Raw genomic sequence first — 19,620 nt, forward strand, 5'->3', positions numbered from 1 at the left:
AAATATTTTCAAGTAAAGAGTAAAGACAGCACAGTTTCGATACGATTTGTTTTGTGTTCTGATCTGACCATCCTATCTTTGCGTTCGCACAATGCAATAGCATGACAAGCCCAGCAGATAGCAATATTGGCTCATTATGAGGCAACCTGCATTGGGACCTTCCCCCAACAATCTTAAGAAAGTTAGCTGTGCTGCTCGATTTTATAAAGGACACAGTGACCAGAACTGTCCTCCAAAGAGCTCCCCGATCTTTCCATTTGGCTGATGAAATCAATCATTACTGAATGCAAGCGGTGAGTCAAGTATTCATGAAATATCTTCAGAGGGAAAAGATTTCTGAGAACAGCACGTGTTATTATTTATGGCTTGCTTATTCAAGAAAACCATAGAATCATTTGGTGACGATGTCGCATAAGTTAATAAGCAAGGTATCTACTTTTTGGATAGATACCGTATCTTATTATATTAGAGATGCATACTCTTAGGAGGTAGATGTCACTTGGGTTTTTAAAAATCAAATTTGTTGCTCAAACTTCTTTCTGTTATTGTTTTTTCTTTAATTTTAGTTTAATCAGAGAGAGTATTTTTTATCAAGTAGTTAAAGAAGTTGGTTGATAGTATCCTACACAAAATGCTCCATGAGGCATAAACATATACCAGTCATTTCAAACATTTGATCAGATTATTCTTTGGGTTATGTGAGAAAGAACTTATCTTCCTTTATTGTAAGAGCAGGAAACTGGTTTCTTCCTTCTAATCTTTGGAAGGAACTTGGAAGAAACTTACTGGACCATAAGAAATGTCTTCCCATACCCGAGTGCTTTAAGACAAGTGTGCTGGCAAAGGGCTGAATCAGAAAAGAGCATCTGGCCAACAGGGGTGTTTTAAATTAACTAGCTTTGCAATAAGATCCATTTCACGTTTTACAAGTTCCTTGAGTTCCCAATGCCAGTAACATCTACCATCCAAATGGTAAATTAGCAGTGCCCTTTATTCAGAGGGCTACCTACATATTAAAACGTCCAAAAATTTCCACTGAAATAAATCATGATTGCACAATGGGCTATGGAGCTAGCTTACGAAATCTACTGAATTACTAACAGATTGCTGTTCTTTCTCCGTATTAAGCAATAATGTTCACTGCCTGCAAAAATCGTTATTTGTGTTACGCATAGAGGGAGAGAACTAGTATTGAGAAAGGCAGATGGTGAAAAAAAACAAGCACCCACAGCCAAGGAAGACATGGTCTGCTTGTTGGCATTCAAAGGATTGGACTTGGTTAGGAAATAGGTGCCCTGATGATGATAACCCATTACAGAACTTCCAAAAAATATTTTCCTATGCACAAAAGATATTTTTGAAAAAAATAAATTCTGCAAGAATGTTTAAAAAACATATTCAAATAGCTGCAAAAATAAAGAAAAAACCTTCCTAATGAATTATATAATGTCTCTTGATAAGGATTTTAATCTAAATAACAAAAGGAAAAACTAGCAATTGAGAACTCCAAAATAGAAGAAAAGATATATTAAGGTTTTGGTCAATTTCTTCCTCCTGATTGCCCTAGAGTTTATATTTTAATTTTATTACTTGAAAAAAACATTTAATTGATATATATTAAGTATACCAAAAAGCACATGAATCCTAAGTGCACAGTGCAATGAATTTTTACCCCCCGACCATGCCTGAGGTATCAGTACCAAAAAACAAAATAGGGCCAGTCTGCTCAAGTCCCCCCAAGTTCCCTTCCGTCAGTCTTCCCCAAAGTTAACTATTATCTGGACATCTACAGCACAGATTAGTTTTGCCTGTTTTTATGCTTTATATGAATGGAATCATATAGTATGTGCTTTTCTGCATCTGACTTCTTGTGCTCAGTGTTGTTTACGAGATTCATCTATATACGGTGTGTAGTTGTAGGCCATTCTCATGGCTGTATTCCATTGCATGATATGGATATACCATGATTTATTTATCTGTTGATAGCCATTTGGTTTCTAGGTTTCTAGGTTTTAGCTATTGTGAATAGTGCTGCTTTAAGAAATTCTTGTACACGTCTCCTGGTAAACATACAAAAACATTTCTGCTTGGTACACACCAAGGAGTTGAATTCCTGGGACACAGAGGATGCATGGCTTCAGCTTTTGTAGATATTGTCAATTTTCCAAACCAATTGCTCCAATGCTAGTTAAACTTTTAAAAGAGGAACTCCTAGAGTCCATCTTAAAGTTTCTTTCACTTGATCAGTCTCTAATCAGGAGAGCTTTGTAATGCACTTTTGAGCTTGCCAAGTTTCTAATTGAACTTGGGAATTGAATTAGACTAAATGATACATAACCCAAGGGAAATGGGTCACCATTTTGATGCTTTTCTCTTCAAGCATAAAAATTGATTGCAACCTAAATTTGAAAGGAAAATGAATGACATGAAGCGTCACCTATTAGGTTTGACAGATAATTCAATTAACTTTGCCATTTCACATTTTAAAACAAGCTCTGTAAAATAGGAATTAATTGAAATGCCCGGTAGTCTTCAGTGTGCTATCGTGAGAACGTAGGCGGGCGTCTTATGCTCAGTCTCATTAATGTGAAGGGGTCATTGCCCTTGAGAAACTTAAGATCATGTGGTGACTTCAAAGACTAAGGTGAGGAACAGAGTCTCCCCTGAGCCTTCAGAAAAGCCCATAGCCCTGCTGACTCCTTACGTTTAGCCCAGTGAGACCCATCTGAGACTTCTGACCTATAGAACTACAAGACTGTAAATCTGTGCGGTTTTAAACTGTCAATTTTGTAGTAATCTGGCACAGTGGCACTAGAAAACTGATACAGCTGTACTGAAATAAGAATTTTACAAGTCTTTCCAAACCCATTTCAGAGCAGCAGTTCTTAAACCCAGAAATAACAGGAGCACGAGAGCGCGCCTGCCCCTCACCAGCCCCGGGAGACGAAGGTTCAAACATGCTGGATGAGTCGCTGCAGGTGTTGGAAGCTTGTTCCGAGAGCTTCTTTTTGCCACTCCCTTCTGACGACTTGTGTGATTTCTTTTTATTTTTCACCAAAATTTTATACATTAAGTCCATAGGGCTTGGAAGAGGAATGCCAGATTCCAGCTAAAGGAAGAGGAAAAGCACATTCTTTATAAATACTTACCCTTTCTTCCATACTGCCTCCCTAAACCACCCTCCCAGTGCCCTGGATATCAAGAGAGACTGGGTTATTTTTTACCACCTTCAATACTACCTGTTAAACTGTTCAAAGTGGGTTCTGTATAGAAAGGTCTATTTTCATTACTGTACTGTTCATTTTCCACAATAAAATCCATGGAAATAAGACCCTCAAAATGTACTGTGAATTTGGGGTACTAAACCCCAACTTTCATGACATTTCCCACAGACCATATAAATGCTATCATCTTGATTTAGGAGAGAATTCTTGATCTGAATTTTCAAGGCCGGGAAGTCAGAGTGTGCACCTGTCAGGGAGAGTTGGTAAACATATAGACAGGAGCTTGCAAAGGGACCACTTTTCAGGTGCACTTTCAAAACAACAAAATCCCCATCCTGGCAGAATGTAGTGAAGCTGCAAATTTTCACATAAGAAGACCAGGTGGCTTCAGATTCCTTCCAGCCCTGAGATTCAGGCTACTATCATTTGCAAGCAAGCCATCTTCTAGTGTTCGAAGCTTGCACATCTCATAGGAAAATCGATTTCCCAAGAGCAGGTCATTAGATATTGTCCCAGAGAGTCTGTATTCAAGTCTCGAGATGGGTTATTGTTAGAATATCTACTGAACTCCCATACATTGGTCCTTTTGCCTTTTCTTCAGCAGACTGGAAGTTGTACGAATTCACTTATGGATGTGTGGAGACCCGGCAAAAGGGTTGGAGACAGAAGAGGCTACTTTAGGATCTCGACTGCTTTCCTTTTGAAGCAGGGACGTCTCCCCACAGGCCTGAGTTCTGCTCCCCCAAAATGTCCATGCAAGGAAGTGAGAAGAGGCAGCAGGGGCAGGCCGGGGGTCCCTGTGCCATTTGCAATGCCCTAGTGTGCACACTCATTTCTCCCACAGGGATGTGAGGTTCCCAGGGGAGTGACCCGAGCTCCGTCCTCTCCAGCTGCCTCTGTGGGCCCACTGTAATTGCTGTGGATTGTGCTCCCTGACGAGTCCCATCTGGCAAGAAAGGAGGGAGCACACAGGGGGAAGAGGAGGAGAACAGACGGCTGTCTCCCACCCTCCCTGGGGCACAGAGCCCGTGTCCTCCAGCTGAGAGAGTTCACCGTCAACTGCATGAATCTTAGCAAGAAAAATAAACATGGAAAGGGAGAGAGGAAGTCTTCCTGCACGCCCAATTCAAGTCATAAATAATATGTGTTCCTTCAGGGGCAAACATTAAAATGTCTTACTGGGTATTTTTCCAGCGGCTCCATGAGGAGAGCATCCCCAAAGATCAGTCGGCAGTATTCCGCCATCTTGGCTTGCTGCTTGGGGCTGAGGGAAAAGATAAAGAAGGATGGGAAGAAAGGAGGCTTATTCCAAGAGCCTGGACAGGATGACTAATTACAGAAAGAAGTCATGCGCTCATCCTATCACGCAGGGTCAGTTTTTATCATTCTACATCCCTTGTTTCTTACCCCAACTTTTGAGAATTAAATTACACATAAAAATGGTGGATGGTGAAGCCAAGGCCAGGTGAGGCCGCTCTGAAGACTGAGCTGCACCCACAGGGGGCAGCAGCAGGCACTCGTGGGTTCCACAGTTCTCGAAATTCTCAGAGCTAGGGACTCAGTCCCTTTTGCACAATCTTCCGCTTCTAATTCAAACGCAACACACTTAGGAGGGGAAGCACATTCACGCCTTCGTATGAATTCTTGGGTGAAAATCTTGGCTGGAGCTGAATTTGCAAAGGTGTATTTATGAGAAAGAGGGGGAAAGAGAGGGAGGGAGGGAGGGGGATGGGGCCGTGAGAATGAATCTCAGCATATAAAGGGGAGAATGACAGAGTGCTTCTTCTGGCAGAGAAGGGTCCTAGAGGAAAGATAAAAATAGCAGGCAAGGCACTTTGGGGAACAGTGTTCGCTACATTTATGTGTGTAATGGGGAAGCTTTGCCAGGTTGCCAACAGAACCTGGTCTAATGGGAAAAGGCTGGAGCTGCAGGGTTTGCTAAGCTGAGCTCCAGGCTCTGAACCACTCTGGAACTTTAAATCAGGAGGATAATATCTGTTCTTGGAAAGAGATAGACAGAGGGTGCTGAGAAGATAAAATGAAGCAATGGATGCAAGCTCCTTTTAAATGTTAAAAGAGTGGGGCAAACATAAGCCAGTCTCACTGTTACACGGCAGTGTCCACCAGCAGCAAGCAAGAGGACTCTTGTGCCAGGTCACTTAAAACATTACTGCTATAAGGGAACATCCATATTCTTGCAATGCTCCACTTTCCTTGACCTTTTTAAAAGCCATAAAATATCTTTCTCCTTCTGTAGAATGTTAAATATCATTATAGAGGTATTCAATTTCACCAGATTTTATGGACTCTGATTCTGATCTCCAGGCTGTCAAACTCCATTTCCAATAGTTATCTCTGCAAGCTGCAACGTTAATACATTTCAGCAGAACTGGGACTGGAGTGAGAATAAGTAACAATGATAAAAAGTGTTATTTGCTACAATTCAAATGTATTCTAAAGTGTGGTTCTCATTTTCCTTCCTTCTATGAATGCTAAATCTGGATTCCCAGGGCTGCTTCCTCCTGGGGCTGGGGGAGAAGACTTTGGGGGTTGAAATAACATTGCAATGGTTACAACGGTTACAAAGCACTCTGTATATCTTTTTTTTATTTCTAAAAGCGAAGGGTGCATTTTGGGGTCAGGTGAGTTCTCTGGGGTACAAATATGAACCTGGGGTTCCTGCTTTCTTGGAATTGTAGCAACAAGCAAATGAGAAATATGCATAACTTGCAAAGCTCTCCATAGCAACCTCACACCTTCTCACCGTGCCTTTCCTGACCTGCTTGAGATTTTATTGTGTCACTTCGGCAGCCCTCGGAATATACTGTGACATTCCTCAGCAATGCCAAAGAGAGAAGAAAAGCGGCTAATCAGAGAATCGATCCTGAAAAGTACCGGAGAGTGGTCACTTGAGGACAACTCATCAGAAACCGTGTTGAAGAGACTGGGGCAGGCAGAGAAGCGGCCGATCTGTTAGGCACGGCTCGCACATCCTCGAGTTTGGCTGCTTTTTCTCCAACGGGGAGACTTGCACAGGACCTCGACACAGGCAGCCCCTGCTGCCTGTGGTGGCACCTGAGACGAGTCCATTTGCACTGGGCCCACACTTTCGAGGTGGCACAAAAGGAATCGCCCAAACCCTCCATTTTTCCCTCACAGAGTGACTCTAATAAACCTCATCGAACCTCCTACTCCAAGAGGGGTCCGGGGACTGCTGCGTCAGCCTCTCCTGGACCTGGTCAGAAACGCAGACTTTCTGGGAGGCAGTGCCCAGCAAGCTGAGTTGTGAGCCCTCTTGATATTCTGATGCATGCTCAAGTTTGAGAACCACTGGAATAGATGGAAATAAACCCACAGGCTCTGAAGGAGACGACATTCTTCTTAAGTGTTATAACTTGGGGCTCCCTACTCTGAAAGGAATTTCTTTGATCACAGACCTGGAGTGAAAGGGAAGTGCCCTGCTTTCAGGGTTTCCCGGTGCAACTGTATTTCACCAGTCAAGGGATTTGGGGGGAGATTTCCCTGGTGTCCCTAAGCAGGTGACAGGCAGAGATCTCTGCCAGGCCATCCCCAGTCAGATCACCAGAAGGTTTTGTCCCGGCTCTGGTTCGGCCTCCCCTCTCCCCTCTTCCACCAAAGAATCACCTGAGCTGTGAAAGATCAGGTGATAAGGTGCAGTCCCAGGCTCCTGATCCACTGACTGGGGACTGCAGCCCTGGAAGCTGCATTTCTAACAAGCCTGCAGGTAATTTGGATGCAGGAGGTATATGGAGCACAAAGTTTAAGACACTGCTCTCAGACCTCAGTGTTCATGCAGACTCAGGGCCTGGGGTGGACCCCGAGACTCTGCATTTCTAACAAGCTCCCCTTTGTTTGTCTAATGACCATACTTTGACGGAGCTAAGCTTGATGGAGATGTTTAAAAACCTGTCTCAAAACCACCTAGATGGAGAGAACTAGAAGGAGATGCTCAAGAAAAACATAAAATGGGGTCCTTGGTAAGCAGGCTCTTCAGGTTCTCAACAAACACTCATGCCCACTCGACAGCGAACCAGAGAAGAGCAGCGTGAATAGCAAACGTCAGAAGTAAAAAAAAAAAAAAAAAATTAATTGAGGGTCATAACTATAGAAATAAAAGTCATTTAAATTGCAATTAGGGAGAAAAAAAATCATGAAGCATTTAGAGCTTACATATCAGCTACCATGGAGATGAAGGAAGTGAGAAGAAAAATTCCCAAATGCATTTTAAGCTTCAGGCCATAGCACACACTTCTGAACATATTAAAATACCCCTAAAGTATAGCCATCTGGCAAGTGGTTGGTTTTTTGACCAAGGAATGTGCCCCATTCCAGGGAAATTTCTTTGACTTCCAAAGAGAAGGAATGAAGCCTCCATAGTGATTAAACCAATCTCCTTCTCTATAGACGAAAAATCTACAATACACGGAAATTAAGTTGTCTGGGGCATTTATTTATTTTAGGAAAGCCACGTCTCATTTCTAGAAAGCCTACCTCAGGGTTTGGGCATGCGGCTGAGGAACCTGCATTTGAGGAAGCACTCTGTCAGATTCTCATATCACAGGTTTAGAAGGCATTTGGAAACCACTGTTTTTATTGAGGCTACGTTGAAAGCAGCTTATGACGGATTCCCTCTTGGAGTTGGTGGACAGGTGATCTCAAATAAATTATTTGGAGTGCAACCAGAAAATTCAGTGGGATTTTTTCATTTTCTAGTATGAGTTCGTTTTGGAGGTATAGCCCTGGTTAGCTGGGACCAGGGTTCTAAATCTGGCACATTTTACATGCAACGCACAGAAGAATTGAAACAATCCAACAGTGATGGCCAATGTTGCTTTCATATCTTCTGTGGGGATGGGTTGCTGGGTTGCTGTGCGGGGAAGGTCTCTGCGATTACATCTAGGCTAGCAGGCTGCAGCTGATGAATTCCTGCCACAGGTGCAAGAATGAGCAAGGGGCCCACATGTCAGGTATAGGGTTTCACTGGCAAAGGAGAAAGTTCTTCCCCTTTTCTTGGGTGTGTGATAGCCCTAACAGGAAAGTATTGTAACTGAGCAATTTTGATATCCAAAGCTGAAGAACCAGGGAAAGATGAAGCAAACCACTTCCTCCCACAGCAGAATTTGGCATCTTAGTATTTTATTGCCATTAGATGATGGCAATTAGTGGCATTAGTGGCTTGGGGTACAAACATTGCATCCTGGAAAAGTTGATTTCCTGTTTTCTTTAAATGTCACATGAGTCATTAATTTTTATGTTTTAAAAACTACATTATCATTTTTTAACCAGAAAGGTAGCATTATGTCACCATCCTCTTTCCTTTGGGGTACACTGTAGGACTTAGCTTTGGTGCCCAGATCGGGCTACCTGTCCTGAGTGCTGTTGAAGTCTGCCAAAACCGTCTGTAGTTGAGGGTCCTAAAGCCACATACATGTGACCTTTGCAAGCAGTTGCCTTGTGTTGCTCTAGATGTTTTTTTTATTAATTAAAGAAAAAAAAGAAATTAACACAACATTTAGAAATCATTCCATTCTACATATGCAATCAGTAATTCTTAACATCATCACATAGATGCATGATCATCATTTCTTAGTACATTTGCATCGATTTAGGAAAAGAACTAGCAAAACAATAGAAAAAGATATAGAATGCTAATATAGAGAAAAAAGTAAAAATAATAATAATAATAAAAAGAAAAGGAAAAAAACAAAAGACACAAACAAACAAACAAACAAAAACTATAGCTCAGATGCAGCGTCATTCAGTGTTTTAACATAATTACATTACAATTAGGTATTATTGTGCTGTCCATTTTTGAGTTTTTGTATCTAGTCCTGTTGCACAGTCTGTATCCCTTCAGCTCCAATTACCCATTATCTTATCCTGTTTCTAACTCCTGCTGGTCTCTGTTACCAATGACATATTCCAAGTTTATTCTCGAATGTCGGTTCACATCAGTGGGACCATACAGTATTTGTCCTTTAGTTTTTGGCTAGTCTAGATGTTTTAATTCAATGTTTTGCAAGGTTAGATATATCTGCTCAGGTGTGTATAGGGGGCTGGCACTGGTTAAGAGCATGTGTTTGGAAGCCAGATTAGCTGGGTCTGAATCGCAGCTCTGTTCTGTTTTAGCTGTATGATTTGGGGTAAGTTACTCAGCCTCTGTACCTCAATTTCATCATTTGTATTATAGGGATAACCATAATATTTACTTTTTGGAGTACCTGGATTTACGGTGAAGATCACATGAGCTTAGGCATGTAAAACAGCTTGCAGTGCTGCTTGGCACCTAGTACTTGTTGAATGAATACTGTACTGGCTGTTATTTTGTTTGTGATGGTGGTTGCTGATACCTGTCTGGCTACCTCAAGGGAGAGTTTGATGCAGCATGTGTGACAATCAAAAATGAACCATAACCTTTCATTATGTCTAATTTAATTAGAAATGTTACTAGAAGAAAATAGGTTTGCTAGAGGGCTTTTCTTCGAAAAGGAAATGGCACATCAACAAGCCTGGAAACCAGAGGGTCTGAAAGAAAGGTGCTGATGCATTGTTATAGACCAATTACCAACAGATGGACAGAGGGAGAAAGTAGTCCAGGAAAGTCACGTGCAAAGCAGAGCTGTCACAGGAGAGCGGTTATTACATAAGCCATGAAAGAGGCATGTCTTTAAGTTGGAGGAGAAACAGCAAGAAAAGTGTCAGAAAAATTATGTGCCATGTGATTACATCATTCACGGGATGATCGCTTCATAACGAAACACAATCAGCAGCTGGCAGATACAATATGAATTTCCTGAAAGCAAACTAGAAATAGCGATGATTATAAAATTGATTACTCCCAAATAAAGTCTCCTTGGCTATAGAGATTAACAAATTATCACGTTTAACTACTTAGAAATTCAAGCTGAAATTTGGTCTTGACCCCACTGCTTCTTTAAGAATGAGTGAATTCTTTAAGAATTGGTGAACTGAAGCATGTGCTGCAAATTAGTTGGACAAAGGGAACCAGTCACCCTGGGGCGATTGTCAATTGGAAGGAGGGGGAAATGGAACTTGCCAGCCAAATTAGGTCAGGTGCTGTTGGCTCTTAGATGACAAATCTGCTCAGTTCTTTGAAATGAGAGAGAGGGCTTCACAAATGCTTTTTGGAGCAATGATAGCCAACACTACATATTTTTCAGCCATGTATTCCATGGGCTAGCATTTCAGCTCATGAGTTCTGATCCAACATAGAGAAGACGCATTTCGTTTTGAAGCTCTTTAAAGTGTGTACCTACATGACAAGCTGAAATATGTGTATCAGATATAAATGTGCCTCGCTCTGGTACTTTGTAACAAAATGAATATAAGAAAGTTAAGTCAAAATTACCTTTTCTTCATGTAACTTGGCATTAACTGTAGCCTACTTTGAAGTAGGAAATACAAATAATAACATTGGGGGAAAACTAATAGGAAGAGGAAGGACAGGGCATTCGGTGGTCAGTTCTGTGTAAGTGCAAAGTGGCAGAATAAGAATGATCCGTTCTCCCCCTACCCCCAGCCTTGGGGTGTGAAACTGACCCCCTGCAAATGCGCCTGCAGACGCTAATGGAAGAGGATTATAAAAGGGGCCCACTGCATTCAGAACCTTTAATACAAGACAGGTGTTGTGCAAAGAAACATGCTCCACTGCCTTTCAAAAGGAGAGTCCTTATCCTTAATATAAAAATCCTACTATGGCATGAAAATAGATTCCACAATTCCAAGGGGTTATTTCAATGCCAGTGAGATTTAGATGAATGAATCCCATCATCTACAGATGAAAACATGCCACTTAATATATAACATGATGGAAGAATACCATTAATCACGTCAAATAATCTGAAATCTGATGAACAATTACTAAACATGTCCTATTCAGGAACAAGACTCCCTCCTGAAATGAAATGAATACTCACGAATCTACGTGGTTCTCAAACGAAAGGAGGATTGGAAAAGGCGAAGTCTTAAATGCACACTCGGCGATTGCTTCTATCACTTCCTAAAAATGAGAATATATATGTATATCCAACGTGTCAGAATTTTAATATGTCTATTTTTCTCTTCGCGGCTATACCCATTCATATGGTGGTTTTTTTTTTTTTCATTCGGAGAATCGTAGCGAGCTGTGCTCTGAAATGAATGTGAAGGGGATGTGACGCCTGCTGGACTGTAAATTTCCTGGCTATGCAAAGTAGAAGGAAATGAGAATGAGTTTTGGTGGAAGGGGAGACAGAATTGGAAAGAAGAATGACTCTTCCATTTTTCCATCATATCTATTTTTTTCCTAATGAAAGAAACCTAATCACAATATAAAAAATTTAGAGGGCAACGTTTTCTCCCATGAGTTCATTCTCTGAGCCAAACTCCTGTTAGCGTTTGGTTATATTTCCTTCTCGTCTATTTTTCATGTATTTTCATAACTTAGCTATAAGTTCACTTTAATTATAACATATAACTAATTTTAATTTTCTGACATCTTTACTGAGATATAATTCACCCATTTTTAAAACAAACGAAAAAAGGTTTTTAGCTTATTACCAGAATTGGACAACTAGCCTCATTACGCAGAATATTTTCATCACCCCAAAAGGAAGCCCATTAGCATTAGTGGTACTGGGCACCCCCCTTGCTCCCTCCCAACTGAAGGCAACCACTAATCTACTTTCTTTTTCTGTGGATTTGTCTATCCTGAACATTTCATATAATGGAGTCATACAATACGTAGCATTTGTGTCTGGCTACTTTTAACTTCTCATGTTTTCAAGTTTCCTCCATGTTGGAATATGTATTAGCACTTTATTAATCAATCTGTATGTTTTGCAAGTTTATAAGCCACAAGCTTTAATATCTGTATACAATTTTTGGCAGGGAGGAAGTAGACGGGCCGGGAATCGAACCCGGGTCTCCCACATGGCAGGCGAAAACTCTACCACTGAACTTCCCTTGTACCTCCTCAGACACAACTTTGGAGAGTAGAAGTGCCATAATTTATTTAACTCTTCCCCAGCTGTTGGACAGGTATATTTATGGGTGGCCATTCAAATAATTCTATGAAAATATTTCCGTTTTTTCCTAATATTTTAAATTATTTCCTCAGTATGGATTCTCAGAAGGAAGTTTATTGAATTAAAGAATGTTAATAATTTTATGGTCTGCTATGATTCTCCAAATTATTTTTCATTTTAGATTGTTTAGACTAAGGCCTGAAGGGTCAGGGTTCACCGCCTATTCATCTGTTTTATATTTTCAAAATGTTTTTCTTATTTACCTGGCATTAAAGTGTGATCTCATTTATTTTTAAATGACATCACTAACAATACTATTGAGGTCTCAGATTTTCCCATAGATTTGCTGTTTAGATATATTTCTTCCTTTCATATTTCCTTTGAAAATGGGAATTTCCACTTCCATTCCTTATGCCTGTGCTTCTTCTACGATCTTATGTGCCTTCTCTACTTTCCCTGTAGAATACATAGCTTTCTTTACATCTGTGCCAGAAAGCCAGCTCTCTGGCCCCAGAGTATATATAAATCAGGCTTTCTAATTCTGTAATACATTTGCACATATCCTCGAAGGAGGATCTGCCTGCAAGCAGCAAGAAGAAAATCACTCTCTCTGCTTTTGCAGAGTGATTCACGGATTGCCCTTCATACATAGTCAGCTTAACTTTTATGATACTTGAGTCCATCAAAAATAAGTCATAGTATAAAAAAAAAGACAAGCAACACCCAGATATTGTACAATCTACTTGGGTTTGAATCCTACGCAGACTTATAAGCTCTGTTACCTCAGGAAGAATCTGAGCATTGCCTTGCTGAACTGTCCAAAATATATCCAGAATATAACTGCTTCTTAGCACCTTCTGATACAGAAAGCCATTGCAATAACTGCTCTGACATACTGTTCCCAAGATCCTATTACTCATTCTTATGATGGGATTATATCTCCACATTCTGTGGGTGATGAGCTTGGCCATGTGGTTTGTTTGGATCAGTGAAATGTGTGTGAAAATGACATGTGTCGCTAGCAAACTGAATCCTGTGGATATGCTGTTTCTCTTTCCTCTCTGCCATGCATCCAAAGATATTGCCAAAAGGGACTGTTATTTCTACGCAGATTCCATACAGTATCGATCAGTACAATAGCCAACATCTAATCTGAGTGAGACATAAACTGAAATTCTGGAGTTTCTTATTATTGCAGCAAAACTTAGCATAAATTGACTGATACTGACTGTTTTTCTGGCTTCTATGTTTGCCCCCTGCACAATACACCACAGCCAGACTGAAAGCTCCTAAAAGTGAATCTGATGATTTCACTCCTTCGGAACAAACCTTTCAACAACTGTCCATTTCACATGTGAAATCCAAAATCTTTATCTTAATCTTTACAGCCTGACCTGATCTGACATCTGCTATCTCTCTCAATTTATCTCCTTTCCCTCTCCCCCTTGCTTACGTTACTACTTTGCATGGACCTTACTTTTCCTTGAATATTCTCTATTTTTAGAAGTGGTTGCACAGATTGCCTTTCTTACATAATTAGCTTACTTCTATGAGGGTTGGGTCTATTAAAAATAAGCCACACTATAAAGAGGTAAGCCACATCAAGATCTTATTCATCTATTCAAGTGTGCTTTCACCTTGTCATTTTGTACTTGTTTCTTCTTTTATACCCTCCTCCCTGAGTGTATGGCTTACTTCCTTGATTTGGGTAGTGGAGATCTTTGCTCAAATATCACATTGCTGGATGCCTTTGTCCATCATCCTATTGATTAAGCACATATCTCATGCTCTTTCTCTCTTAAGCTGATCTATATTGCCTCAGAATGCACATCTCTATGTGGCATATCTGTTTGTTTTTGGTCTATCTCTCTCCACTAGAATGTAAGCTTCCTGAGGGTAAGAACTTTGTTTTCTTCACTGCTGTGTTTCTAGAGACTCATACAGTGTTAAGGCACATTCCAGATGCTGAGTAAATACTTTCAGATGAATGAATGAACCGCTAAAATTCTGCATAGAAGAGAGACATCATTTACCTAGTTTGTGTTTCCATTAATTCTTCTATTAACTGGTCCAGAGCTCCACAAACTTATCCTATGAAGGGCTAGAGAGTAAGTATTTTAGGCTTTACTGGCCATATTGTTTCTATGGCGACTATTCAAGTCTGCTTTGGTAGAATGAAAGCAGACATAGGCAATTTGCAAACAAATAGGTGTGGCTCTGCTCTAATAAAATTTGATGCACAAAAACAGGTGGCAGGCTAAAGACAGTCTGTCAGCCTCTGGACTAACTTGACCGTTTACTTAAGCAAAGTTTAAATATTGATTGTAAACTATGATAAATATAATTTTGAATTATAGAAGTTTTAACGTTGGTTTGTTACCCAATAACTAGGTTAAGTTTAATATTTTCATTGCTGCAATTTCCGATCAGGTTTAAGTCTTGCATTAAAATTCAAAACAAAAAAGGTGCTTTAAAGGTAAGTGTAAAAATAAGTGAGAAGTGTAATTAGTCTTTCCTAGCTTTTCTGAAGATGACTGTTGTCTTTGACTGTTGGAGAACTTCTCTAGCTCCCTTGACTAATGAACATCCATTGCAACTCACCCTAACAGCATTTGGGCCAATTGACAGTCAATGCTGGAGGCAATTCAGGAACACTGCCCCTCTCCCTTAGGAAGTGGGTTTGACAGACCCTAGGCCAAGGGACTCTTTCTCTTTGGCCAATGAAATGTAAGTGCTTTCCAGCCCAGCTCTCAGACTTCTTGAGTGTTCAGGCACCTGCATTTCCCTGGCTCCCTGGGTCTGATTTCTTCTCCCCACCATGGGGACACTGATATTGCATGAACTGCAGCTGGTCCCTGAAGTTCCCAGATCTTCCTGTCTTTTCTCTTCTATTTCTTCGTTCCCCTGCTTCTGGCCCGATGCACTTGATCTAGAATCCAGGTTTAAAATGGAGCCGCCAAGCCCACCTGTCACACTCTGCTCCGCCCCCACTGGGGGCTCTCTGCTAAATGTGTCACATGGTTTTGTCTTCTGGTCCCTTTCTGGAGGTGAGGTGGATGCCAGGGCTGTGTGTGGAGGGTACCCCCTGCCTCGCCCCCAGCAGCATTGCAAATGACTTCATTCACCCCCTCACGAACCCCTGGCTTTCTAGGACTCCCTTGTATACATAATGCCATGACATTATATTTATAAAAGAAAAGCTAAAGATTGGTATTTTCAATTTCAACTATTATATCAACAGCTAACACTCACAGAGTACTCACTGTGTGCCATGCATTGTCCTAAGTGATGCCATATTAAGTTGGGTCATGAATGCTGACAACAACCCTAGGAGGTAACTGCTATTATCATCTCTATTTTACTGATGAGAAACAGACGTAAACCGGGAAAGGAAATTTTATAAAAATTATATAAAAAATATAAAATTTGGAAATTTTATAAAAAATTTCCAATTCAGCTTCTGAGCTGCGATCTTCTACATTCTAATTTCTCTCTTTTCCTCCCATGCTCTTCCTTTTTTATTTTTTTTTCTCTCTCTCTTTTCTCATCATCTCCTTCATAAATTTAGCCTTTAGCTTGGGACATTTTTTCAAACCTTTCAAACCAAAGAAGACTTTTACTGAATTCCATTTAATAATTTTAGTGGGAGGCAAATGAAAGCTCCAGAAATTCCACTGGAAGATATTTGTTCTTTTATGCCTTTGAAATATTTTGCATGAAGCACACGGTCATTCAGGATGAGAGAATTAATTATAGCTTTCATGTTTCTTTCTTTCATATAAGCTCTAATTAGTGGACACTGGATGTGGAAGTACCTTCCTTCTCAATCGCTCCTCATCAAACTAGAACCATTTTTTCAAACACATCCAACACTACAGTCAATAATCGATTGATTATTGAGCCACATGGTTCAATTACTAATGTGCAGTGGGGGCACTGCCCTTGAAATCCCTTATCCTTGACAGAAAACAGCAAGATGTATTTGGATATCCATTTTATATGTGCACTTATTGTAGCAGTGAAACCCCATTCCAAATTATAATTATTTCTCTCAGATAACGAAGCTTTATTTTTCTGAAATGCTTGATTTAACAACACACTTATATTTAAAATATTTTCATCGTATACCTCATCACGCAACCCAGTTTTCCATCTTCTACAGTTGCTGGTTACAAGAGAGCTACCTGAGGAGGGGGAAACTACTTTGGGTATGGTGCCTAATGAAGGAAAGAAAGAGTCTGAAAAGGAGCAGAGGGAATAAAGACGAAGAGGTGTGATTACTATAGCATCACCATCAGAAAGTCTGAAGAAATGAGGCAGAGACACAGAAGAACAGATAGAGCAGGTAATAAATAAAGCCAGAGTGCAAAATAAAAAGCCCTTCATGAAGGCTGAATTAAAGCATGTCCCCTGTCCCAGAACACAGCATTTTATTTTGATTCACATACTAATAAATAGGCAGTAAATGGCAAGAGGAGCTCTGTTTTTTCAAATATATTACATGGAGGCTTCATGCCCCACATGCTGAGAGCAGATAAACTGCTTGACATAAAAATGAAGAACTGTTACAACCAGTTTATTTTGCTGCTCCACTTCATGCTGTAGCTATAGAATATTGTCCAATAACACTATGAAGGTCAGGTCTAAATGTATGGAACAGCCAAAACTTGTATACCTGCACAGTATCTTTTCTTTGCCATTCAATATATTATACATGGACTTTCACATGCAAGGATACAGAAAGGCAGGTTGCACTGATCTGATAAACCTGGGTAAAAATAGACTAAAAATGAAGGCTGTGCTGTATTTGGTCTATTGCTTGGAGATGGGAAACCTCATTCAAAAAACATTTATTGAACATCTACTATCTGACAGGTCTTGTTTAAAGTGCTTGGGACAGATCAGGGAACAAAACAAAGATCCCGTCCTTGTAGAGTTTACAATCTAGTTAGAAGGAAACGGGCAGGAAATGAGGAATAAAATGAATACATTAAGCAGGTTGGTAGAAGCTGATGAGTGCCACATGGTAAAGAGAAGTGTAATGCAGAGTAGGGGTACTGGCAGTGTGGGGTGATAGCTGGCTATGATATTATAAAGTGGTTCAAGCAGACCTCACTGAGGAAGAAACATTTGAGATAAACTTCAAAGAAGTAAGGGGTAAGCCAGGTGAATACCTGGGGTGGGGGTGGGGGGAAGCATTCCAGGCAGAGGGAACAGCCAATGCAAAGACACCAAGCTGGGACCTGTCTGGCATACTCAAGGAACAGAGGAAGACCAGAGTAGTTAGAGCTAGGTGAGCAAGGGGAAAGTGGTAAGAAGCAAGGGGACAGGTTACATAGGACCTTATCCCCTGAATTTCTTCTTACCCTTTCTTACAAAGTCACTCTCCATACTGACTTCTGGAGAAGCATACTGTAGGCTGATAATCATGCAAGTGAGGTGTCCAGGTGCAAAACTAAGAGACATCACTCTCAGGTGCCCATCCTGAACTTAGATAATCCTAAAACTGTATTATGAAATTTTCATCCTTGGTGTCTTACTTCACTCAGCTAGTCCTGGTCTCAATGCAGAGAATCCCTGCTATCATCTATCTGTCCCCAAACAGGTCAGCATTTCTACTTTCCACATCCATCCCCATCCACCCCACCAACACCTCTTCCAGAACTATTTATGCTGCTAATGTGCATTAGCAGGAAGGCACAGCTGGACAAACCAACCACTAGGTGATGAATTTCCCCCTCCCTTGGGTCATGCTGGTCACTTCCCCACCCACCACCTCCTGCAGGCAGAGAGAGGAAGCATATTGATTCGGGTTGAGATTAGGTCTTTGAGTGTCTAAACGTGTCAGCAAGTGTGTAGATGCAGTTGAGAAGTTGCACTTCTGAAGCCCAGGAATAGACATTCAATCAGCCTGTGTGATTCTGGGATCGCAGATGTGATTGAAGAACCACTCCTAGCTGACATGATGGCAGAGGCCAGAAGCAAACGCTCCATGGAAAATAAATACCTCAGAATGTGCTTGGAGTTTATCCCTCTCTCTCTGACCCTGCCAAGAAACTAAAAGACTTTCAAGCTTTGAGCCCAGCCACACACCTCCACTCTAGGATCATCTGTGCCACTTTTTTTTAAAGGGTCCAACCAGGTTAGAGTTTGTATCTTATAAACAGGTGACAATGGGCAATGTAGGGGCTGGGGTGAGATGTGGGGGAGATATGAGAATGAAACACAATTTTTTGCATTTCCACTTAATAAAAATGCAAAACTTTAAGAGTGCTCTGTTCCAGGGACAGATACAAACCTTTAAAAATTTTGATCAGAGTTGAGGTCAAGCCCCTTATTAATTTTTATTGTAAAGTTTAGTGAAGAGTGCTATTTTCTCTAATTACTTTGTTGTAGTCTAAGTTTAAGAAATCAAGGAAAGTCAAGTTCCCCAGACACAGCATAGTAAATATATTTTGAAGTGCTAATAGTGTGTTGATATAACTTCTCAACACATCTTTAATACCGTCAACCATAGAAACTTTGAGCACAAAAATTTATTTGTCTAAGTTGAAACCTGGTTATCTCTTGAAAAGCTTTTGCTGCTCTCTCAAGTAATAGCTGTTTGCTTTCTAATCCTAAGTGTCTCAAAGTTAAAAACCATTGATGGGGTTCATTATGCCTCCAAACATTAGAAAATATTTTGCTCCCACTTCCCAAACATTACTTTCAATCTTCTTTTTATTTAAACCCCCACAAAAAACTCCAGTCCTTGAGAGGTTATTAACCCCTCTTACCCCTTTCTCACTTCTACCATATACTGACACACATACCTCAACAACTATCATCAAAGACTGGCCAAGTGGTTCATTGTCTCCTTCATTCAAAGCTTTGTCACCAAACTTGGTGACAAAACTTGGTTCATCCAATGCTCTGGACTCTCAGTAACCTCCTTGTTTTCAATGACCTTGCTTCCATTTCACCTTAGCTACACACATACTTGGACTCCATTTAGTTTGTTGCACAGGGCAAGAGTTAGAGACCCAGAGCTAGTTTTGACCTGAGACTCAGGCATTCCTTGCCTTGGGACCTTACTTAGAGGTCTCTTCTCTGGTCCTCCTCTGTTAGCCCCTGGCAACAATACATCACCCTTTTAGATCACTCTCCAGGTTAACAGGACCCCAGAATTATCTGTTCAAATGGTCAAGCTCCAATGCACAGGCCTCCTGGGATGGCTCTAAACTGGGGGTATAGTTAGAACTTGGAAATTTGTGCTTAGCTATCCATACACATGACTGTGAGACCCTTTTTCGTATAAGATAGAGCCAAGGGTGGAAAGAGAAGGGAGGTGATCAAATACCAACTATTCC

At 40.7% G+C, this 19,620-nt stretch overlaps 1 protein-coding gene across 3 annotated transcripts in view; it reads right to left on the bottom strand.

Annotated features, from left to right (window-relative positions):
- Positions 1-19,620, bottom strand: part of PLCB1 (phospholipase C beta 1) — a 706,046-nt gene that overhangs the window by 161,105 nt on the left and 525,321 nt on the right. For all 3 annotated transcript variants that reach the window (XM_077115679.1, XM_077115662.1, XM_077115670.1), the window contains exons 12-14: positions 11,183-11,265; positions 4,404-4,488; positions 2,932-3,109 (exon numbers count right to left, since the gene is read on the bottom strand). In XM_077115679.1, the coding sequence (XP_076971794.1) occupies positions 2,932-3,109; positions 4,404-4,488; positions 11,183-11,265 (346 nt within the window). The remainder of the gene's footprint in view (positions 1-2,931; positions 3,110-4,403; positions 4,489-11,182; positions 11,266-19,620) is intronic.

The sequence above is a fragment of the Tamandua tetradactyla genome, chromosome 1 (genome assembly GCF_023851605.1).
Source record: "Tamandua tetradactyla isolate mTamTet1 chromosome 1, mTamTet1.pri, whole genome shotgun sequence".
Classification (NCBI taxonomy): Eukaryota; Metazoa; Chordata; class Mammalia; order Pilosa; family Myrmecophagidae; genus Tamandua; species Tamandua tetradactyla.